Genomic DNA, 8402 nt, shown 5'->3' on the forward strand with positions numbered 1-8402 from the left:
GTAACTGGGTCATTCACTGTTTAGATTGAGACGCCTGTGTCATGAACTCTTCACTTTTAGTTGCTAGAGCAAAGATTACTTCATAGTCTTTGGCTATCTGCAATCTATAATAATAACATCTCTGTCCTACAAAATAAAGAAAGCACCGGTCATTAAAGAATTAAGATGTGCAAAAATGTCATCTCTCAGTGGGTGGTGAATCTCTGAAATGCCCCCCAATGAGTGTGGTACATTATTTTAATGGTGAAATTATTTTAAAAAACCGATGCTGGAAATGTAAAATAGAAACTTCTGGAAATACTCAGCACGTTAGGCTGCTACATCTGAGGGAAAAGTAAAGGTTTCTTGATGGGATATTTGGTATTCTATGTAACGGTCCAATTCTAACACTGTAAATCATCCACAGGATACTCATCCCAGAGTGGCTATAATGCACCAATATCTGGAGGATATGGTTCCGGTCAGTCGTCCTATTCGAGCCCTGGTGGGGGCTATAGCCGAGGGGACCACATGAACACCTATCAATACAGATAAATCGTCATGTCTTGGACCTGTCATAGAAAACCCTATATCCCTTCTGTTTTATTTTCTAACTGCTGTATCTTTTTTTATGCTGCCAATGAATTTTAAAAAACGCCCTGTATGACCATTGTCCATGAGCACTGCAGACTCTTATGGTTGAGATTAATAGCATTCCTCTAGTAAGTAGTGCTGTGGTATGTGATGCTATATTGTAGTGTGTAGAATCCTGACTGGAATTCCAGCACCACCAACTAATTGGCACAGGCTGCCTTCAACTTTGCTGTGGCAGAGAGCCCACTTCAATAATTCTGCATCGTCATAATTGTATAAAATGTTAAATTATTATTTTTTCTCAGAAGGTAGTGAATAAAGGCCTTGGTAGTGGGCATTGCTGTCAACTACTGACCAAATAGTGCCATGTGTTGGATAAGATACTGTACTGACAAAGATCACAATAGATCAACTTGGTGTTGGCTTATACTGAATGAAGATTCCCTTTTTGTTTTTGTGGCCCCAAATGCTGTAATACTAAAGCAGAACCTCTTTTTTTTTAATTATTCCTATCCCTGTGTTATCGGCACCATCAATGGTTCCTTTTTAAAATTAGATTTTAAAATGGTGCACCTAAGCAAACCGGTTCCAGTGATTCACTTTAATGGGTCTTTTTTGCCTGGCAGTTGTGATGCTTTAATATCCCGTCCTCTGTAATGTATAACTCCTCAATGATTTTTTCTTGCAGCTGTCTAGAAGTGGAGCTTTGTTCTGGAATGTACTTTTCCTTTTCCCAGTTTAGTTTTATAATTGTGTGATTATTTTAAGAGACCATGTTTTGTACTTTTTTCCCCTGTATTAGTTGAACAGTATTGCAGTTGACCTTCCTCAGTGGTTCAATAAAATGTTTCTAAAATAAAACAACTGCTGAACTTTGTGGGATTATCATTTTCTTCAGCTTTATCTTGATGTACAATTTTCCATTCAGAAAATGCTCGTTCTTTAAATTGCTTTTAAGGTTCAGGCATGACCATGGCCTTGTTTGCTGTAGATAGTCACAAAATGCCAGAGTAACTCAGCGGGACAGGCAGTACCTCTGGAGAGAAGGTATGGGTGACATTTTGGGTCAAGACTGAAGAAGGGTCTCGACCCAAAACGTCACCCATTCCTTCTCCAGAGATGCTGCCTGTCCCGTCGAGTTCCTCCAGCATTTTGTGTCTATAGTTTGAACCAGCATCTGCGGTTACTTCCTACACTGTTTGCTGTATGTCTCTTGAGCTACTATCTTGAAAGGCTATGGTGCCAGAGATGGTCAGAGTGCACCCAGTTTGGAGGTTCAGATATCCATTTCTAGGTGCTTTAAAAGCCTTTGAGTTGACTATTGGGTGATCTTTCATCAGCTGCACCAACCAGCCCAAATATGGATTGCAACCACCCTTTGACAACATCAGCACATTGTTTACTGATGGCCTGGGAGGTGAAGGCATTGTCTAAATAATCCCTCATTCATGGAGCAGTGTTTGTTGGATTGAAAATTGCCATTCAGACCACTAGAAACATTTTTTTTGCATAAATCTCAAAAGGTGGGGGGAGAAGAGGGGCTCAATAGAGGCTCTAGGTTGACCAGCACATTGAGCTGGAATACAAAAAGCAGGAGATTAGTCCTATGCAGCTTTAGCTGGACTCTGTCACAACATTTTAAAAAATCAGTATTGAACCATAGTCCCTAGCTGCGAGGGAGCAACTTTATGGGGCTGTCCCACTATACGAGCTAATTCAAGTGTTCTCCCAAGTTTCCCCTGATTCGAACTCGGAGAATGACGGTAATAGCCCCTCGTAGGTACTTGGGGCTCTCGTGGACATTTTTCAACATGTTAAAAAATCTTCACGAGCTTACTGCGTTTCCCGAGTACCTGCCGTTAGCGTTACGAGCCGCTTAGAAACGTCCCGAGCTCCGACGTACCAGCTACGTATATTCTACGTGCTTACCACGAGTTTGATTTTTTTTTTAAACTCAGGAGAGCTCTTGAATTACCTCGTACAGTGGGACAGGCCCGTTACTAAGTTACTAAATGTCACATATGTCAAACAACAAGATAAAGATTTCCTTTAAAAATTGTTTATAGCTGACAATTATATTACAGTTGAACACAGCAGCATCATGTCAGAAACCACGTGCTGGGTGCCTTTGGATGAGCCCTTCGCCTTCCCAGGGTAGGATAGAGTATCCTGACTCCACAGCCTCTACTCCAACTTAACGTTGACAGCGCTGAGTGCGTCAACAGCCCAGCGAGGGTATTTGTCAGCACTTCCATACATCCGCTTCATAAACTGTTGAATGAACTCCGGGAACCGCCTCTGCTGAATGCTTTCACGGATGGAGCTCATCAGGTTCAACTAGAAAACAAGCAACTGGTTTAGTTCAGAGATACAGCACGGAAACAGGCTCAGCGGTCCCTGCACACTTACACTATCCCACACACACACACCAGGGACAATTTACATCTATACCAAGCCAATTAACCTGCAAACTTGTACGTCTTTGGAGTGTGGGAGAAACCCCACAGGGAGAATGTACAGAGAACATCCATAATCAGGATTGACCCTGGTTCTCTGGCGCTATAAAGCAGTAACTACTGCTGCACCACCGTGCTGGCCTAAATAAGGGTGTTAAATAATCCCCTCCTGTAGAAACAGTGTGGTAATTATTCCAGCATCTCGGCCTATTTTCTATGCTTCTAAAAACTTGCCCACCTGGTAAGCAATGTTGTGGATCGTGATGTGGTGGAGCGCAGCCGTGTCACTCTTGAACAAGGCATGGAGATATGCTCGTGTATACCTGTTAACACAAAAGAGTAGTTCTGACAAATTAACTCAACAACCAAAGTGAACAGCCCCCAACCCGAACCCTGTAGAGGTACTGCGGCCCCCCCCCCCCCCATTCTCTTACCTCTTGCAGGTAGGACAGGTGCATTCCTCATCGATAGGCTTGAAATCCTTGGCGTATTGTCTGTGTTTCAACTGCAGCGATCCCCAGGGAACAAGCGCTGAGCCAAACCGCTGAGAGATCAAAGAAGGATTAGATGGCAGAGCTGAAGTGCACGGCAAACAGGAGCCCCAGTGCAAACACTCCTCGGACAGTTCCCGTGTCTACACATTGGCCCCTCATTCCAAGTTCCTTACCCCATGTCTCTACCCCAAATTGTGTCAATTTCTCGCCCGCGATATTTCTCATTCATCAGTTGCATCTTAGCAAATAGATCTGCTGAGTCTGAAGAAGTGTCTCGACCTGAAACGTCACCCATTCTTTCTCACCAGAGATGCTGCCTGTCCCGCTGAGTTACTCCAGTATGTTGTGTCTGTCTTAGCAAATAGGTTGGCGTCATTTGGCCTGACTCTTTATATCCATAAATCTTTTTTTAAAACCCTTATCCTTAAAATAGGGCGGCAGGTTGGCGCAGTGGTGGAGTTGCTGCCTTACAGCGCCAAGGACCCGGGTTTGATCCTGACTACTAGTGCTGTCTGTACGGAGTTAAGACGTGCGTGGGTTTTCTCCGATATCTCCAGTTTCCCCCCATGCTCCAAAGACGTACAAGTTTGCCGTTTAATTCCTTGGTTAACATAGTAAACTGAGTGTTTGTAGGATAGTGTTAGTGTGCGGAGATCGCTGTTCGGCATGTACACGGTGGGCCGAGCATCCTGTTTCCGCGCTGTATCTCTAAACTAAACTAAACTTTGAATCCTTTAATTCATGCCAAGAGATAATTTTATCAATTAGCAATCGCTTTCATTGACAGAGTCTCCCTTTTAACTGTGTATCACAATCCCATCCATTCTCCTATTGACATCCGCTCCCATGATCTGCTCACAGGATAGTAAGTAAGCTTAGATACATTCACTCTCCTCAGCAACGAACCAAATTATTCTGTTCTACTGTCTTGTAATTCTGTACATGGCTAGCAGCATAATCAAGAACGAGTTGCACCCCGGTCACTCTCTCTTCTCCCTTCTCCCATCACGCAACTGTGAAAACGCACACCTCCAGATTCAGGCACAGTTTCTTCCCAGCTGCTATCGGGCAACAGAACCATCCTACCACAATTAGAGAGCAGTCCTGAGCTATTGTATCTCATTGGAGACCCTCCAATCAGACTTTACCTTGCACTAAACATTATTCCCTTGTATGTATCTATACACTGTGAGTGTTTCGATTGTAATCATGTATTGTCTTTCTGCTGACTGTATAGCACGTAGTCAGAGGAGATAGTTGAAGCTTGGACTATCCCATCGTTTAAGAAACAGTTAAACAGGTACATGGATAGAACAGGTTTGGAGGGATATGCGGGCATGTGGGACTAGTGTTGCTGGGACATTGTTGGCCGGTGTGGGTGAGTTGGGACAAAGGGCCTGTTTCCACACTGTATCACTCTATGACTCTAACAAAAGCTTTTCACTGTACCTCGGTGCACGTGACAATAAACTAAACTGAACTACATCAACAAAATGCTTACCGCTGTCCGTGTGGGAAACACACAGTCAAACATGTCGCAGCCAAGAGCCACACAAACCACGAGATCGGTTGCATACCTGGTTAGACAGAGGATTGAAGCAAGTAAAGACGAGGTTAGAAACCTCAAGTACACAATGCATAACACATGTAATCTGGTCCCCCCTACACTGCATTCTATGGTCTATAGAAATCAGGGCAGCATGGTGGTACAGCGGTAGAGTTGCTGCCTTACAGGGCTGGCAGCGCCAGAGACCCGGGTTCTATTCCGACTACGGTGCTGTCTGAACGGAGTTTGTACGTTCTCCCCATGACCTGTGTGGGTTCTCTCCGAGATCTTCCATTTCCTCCCACACTCCAAAGACGTACAGGTTTGTAGGTTAATTGACTTGGTAAATGTAAAAATTGTCCTGAGTGTATTAATATGTGGGAATTGTTGGTTAGCAAGGACTCGGTGGGCCGAAGGGTCTGTTTCCGCACAGTATCTCTAAACTACACTAAACTAAATGGATAGCTCATGTTTTCTGGTTGCCCCTACACTGTACACACAACAGATCAACCCATTTCATGTCCTCCATCCATGAACTCCTAACCCCAGTGAGATATGTGCCTCCCTTTTGTCAGCAATCAATCAGTTCTATGTGGTGGAAGGAACTGCAGATGCTGGCTTAAACCGAAGATAAACACAAAATTGCTGGAGTAACTCAGCAGGACAGGCAGCATCTCTGGAGAGAAGGAATGGGTGACGTTTCGGGTCGGGACCCTTCTTCAGATTGGGTAGGGAAACGAGAGATACAGACGATGTAGAGAGATAACTAACAATGAATGAAAGATATGCAATAAAGTAACGATGGTAAAGGAGGCAGGCCGTTGTTAGCTGTTTGTTGGGTGAAAACGAGAAGCTGGTGTGACTTGGGTGGGAGAGAGAAGGAATGCCGGGGTTACTTGAAGTGAGAGAAATCAATGTTCATACCGCTGGGCTGTAAGCTGCCCAAGCGAAATATCAAATGCTGTTCCTCCAATTTGCGTTTACCCTCACTCTGACAATGGAAGAGACCGTGGTCTGTGTGGGAATGGGAAGGAGAATTAAAATGTTTGGCAACCAGGAGATCAGGTAGGTTCAGGTGGACTGAGCGAAGGTGTTCAGCAAAACGATCGTCCAGTATATGTTTGGTCAGCTCTACTATCCCTGCATCAAGGTTCGGTTAAAATCCACAACTTCCACACTGTGAATTTTCAACAGCAGATCCTCCACTGATATCAAAATAGGGTTGAGAGGGAAAAATAGAACAGCCATAATTGAATAACAGAGTGGACTCGATGGGCCGAATGGCCTAATTCTGCTGCTATGTTTTATGGTCTCTTGGGAGAGGCTGAGTCGGGAAGCTCCAACGAAGCTGAGGCTCGACCAGCCCCGACGCAGGGTCCGATCATCCAGTACGGGGGAGCTGACATCCCCCCGATGCAGGAGATGATCGCCTCGACGCGGAAGGCCCAAACGCCAAGATTGTCCCGTCAACAGAAGGCTCGAGGCCCTCAACCGCGGGAGAGCTAAGGGAAGAGATTTGAACTTTTTTTCACCTTCCATCCCAGCGAGGAATATGAGCCGTCATAATGGTGGATGTCATTCCTAACTGTCACTGTATGGCGTTGTCACTTGCGGGCGGAGCACCAAGGCAAATTCCTTGTATGTGAATACTTGGCCAATAAACTTATTAATTCATTCATTCATTCATTCATCATGTTAAAATGTATTTTGTGTGTTCCGTTGCTTTTTATTTGTATGACTGACTTGGCAAATAAAATTTCTCGTATGTTGCAAAACATACTTGGCTAATAAAGTATTATTGTATTGTGATATATATAGATGGGAGGAGGGTCTATTGGAGAGGTTTATATGGAGATGCAGACAAAGGCTGGGAAGCAAGGGTTGGGTCCCACTGCCAGATATAAGGGAGAGGTCACTGTTGACTGACAGTCCGCATTAAGAAGACTGTTGTCGTGGGCACTCCACTTCCCCCTGAAATCATCCTAAACACCACTCCGCTGTAAACTGTCAACAAATTCACGTATAGGAAAGGCAGCAACCACCTTCGGGAAGCTAACCAAGCAATCATGGAAGAACAGGAATCTCATAATCAAGAGCAAGATAACTGTCTACAAAGGGTGTATCATGAGCAGGTCATTGGGAAACAGTGGTGTGGACCATTTATCTACATCAAGCACAAAAACAAATCAATAATTTTCATTTTTGCTGTCTTCGTCACAATCTGGGAGTTCCTCTGGCAGGACAAAATCACCAATGAATATGTTCTCTCCCTGATCAACATGTCTAGCATCCCTGCGATGCTCAAGCAGTAGCGGCTTCACTGGCTTGGACATGTGCACAGGATGAACAATATTCACATTCCCAAAGATGTCCTATACGGGGAGGGCACCAATGCACAGAGGCCAAGAGGAAGACCAAAGCTTAGGATAGGACAAAAAGAGTTATAACAATGTTTGAATGGTGGTGCTGGCTCGAAAGGCCGAATGGCCTACTCCTGAACCAATTGTCTTGTTGGGTGACGGGAGGACTCACACCATGAGGCAGATAGTTATGTACAGTGGCTCTCTCTTACCCCACTCCCATCAGGTAACGTGGCTTGTCCCGTGGCAAGTATTCAGTGCTGAGCATCACCATCCTCCAGAAGTGATCCTTCTCCTCCCCTCCACTCAACCCTCCAATAGCAAAACCAGGAATATCACGTTTGATCATCTCTGAAAGCACACAGCAAATATTATTTTTTTAATTAATATTTTTATTAGAAGCAATGTACAGTAGTATAAACAGAGGCAATTAACATAATACATTTTGTGTACAACTTCTTGTTTTAAATTTTACAGAAATAACAGAAGCAAGAAAAAGAGAGATAAGAAAAGATTAAGGAAAGAAGTGATGTGTAAACTCTAAATGAGTTAACAATTGATAGTTTGTGGAAGGATAGAGAGAAAGAACCTATAAAGATGTGATAAAAGAGGAAAAAAGAAAGGGAGGAAAAACAAAAAAAAAACAGAACAGAAAAGAAAAGGGATATACCTACTTCATATCTTTCCACACCCCGCACCCAGTTCTGAAATGGTTAATTTCCAGAGTTATGTTGCACCATATTATACTTGTAATAAATCGATGAAAGGAGACCATATCTTTAAGAATTGCTCTGATTTCCCTGCTAGGACGAATTTCATATCTTCGAGATGTAACGTTTCAGACATGCATGTCATCCACATTTTAAGCGTTGGAGTGGGTGCATTTTTCCAAAATTTGAGTATGTTTTTTTTTGCCATTATCAAGCCATAGTTAAGGAAACAATACACGGCAAATATTCTTAAGATCATAAGT

General features: G+C 43.7%; 2 protein-coding genes across 2 annotated transcripts in view; one reads left to right on the forward strand and one right to left on the reverse strand.

Moving 5' to 3' along the window:
- Positions 1 to 1447, forward strand: part of LOC129714566 (interleukin enhancer-binding factor 3-like) — a 40706-nt gene extending 39259 nt beyond the window's left edge. The window contains 1 exon segment of the mRNA XM_055664274.1: positions 407 to 1447. Within this exon segment, the coding sequence (XP_055520249.1) occupies positions 407 to 534 (128 nt within the window). The 3' untranslated portion in view covers positions 535 to 1447.
- The window catches only part of qtrt1 (queuine tRNA-ribosyltransferase 1), a 12928-nt gene continuing 5529 nt past the window's right edge, over positions 1004 to 8402 (reverse strand). The window contains exons 5-9 of the mRNA XM_055664009.1: positions 7642 to 7780; positions 5025 to 5100; positions 3464 to 3573; positions 3268 to 3352; positions 1004 to 2910 (exon numbers count right to left, since the gene is read on the reverse strand). Of these exons, the coding sequence (XP_055519984.1) occupies positions 2758 to 2910; positions 3268 to 3352; positions 3464 to 3573; positions 5025 to 5100; positions 7642 to 7780 (563 nt within the window). The 3' untranslated portion in view covers positions 1004 to 2757. The remainder of the gene's footprint in view (positions 2911 to 3267; positions 3353 to 3463; positions 3574 to 5024; positions 5101 to 7641; positions 7781 to 8402) is intronic.

The sequence above is a fragment of the Leucoraja erinacea genome, chromosome 39, assembly GCF_028641065.1.
Source record: "Leucoraja erinacea ecotype New England chromosome 39, Leri_hhj_1, whole genome shotgun sequence".
NCBI lineage: Eukaryota > Metazoa > Chordata > Chondrichthyes > Rajiformes > Rajidae > Leucoraja > Leucoraja erinaceus.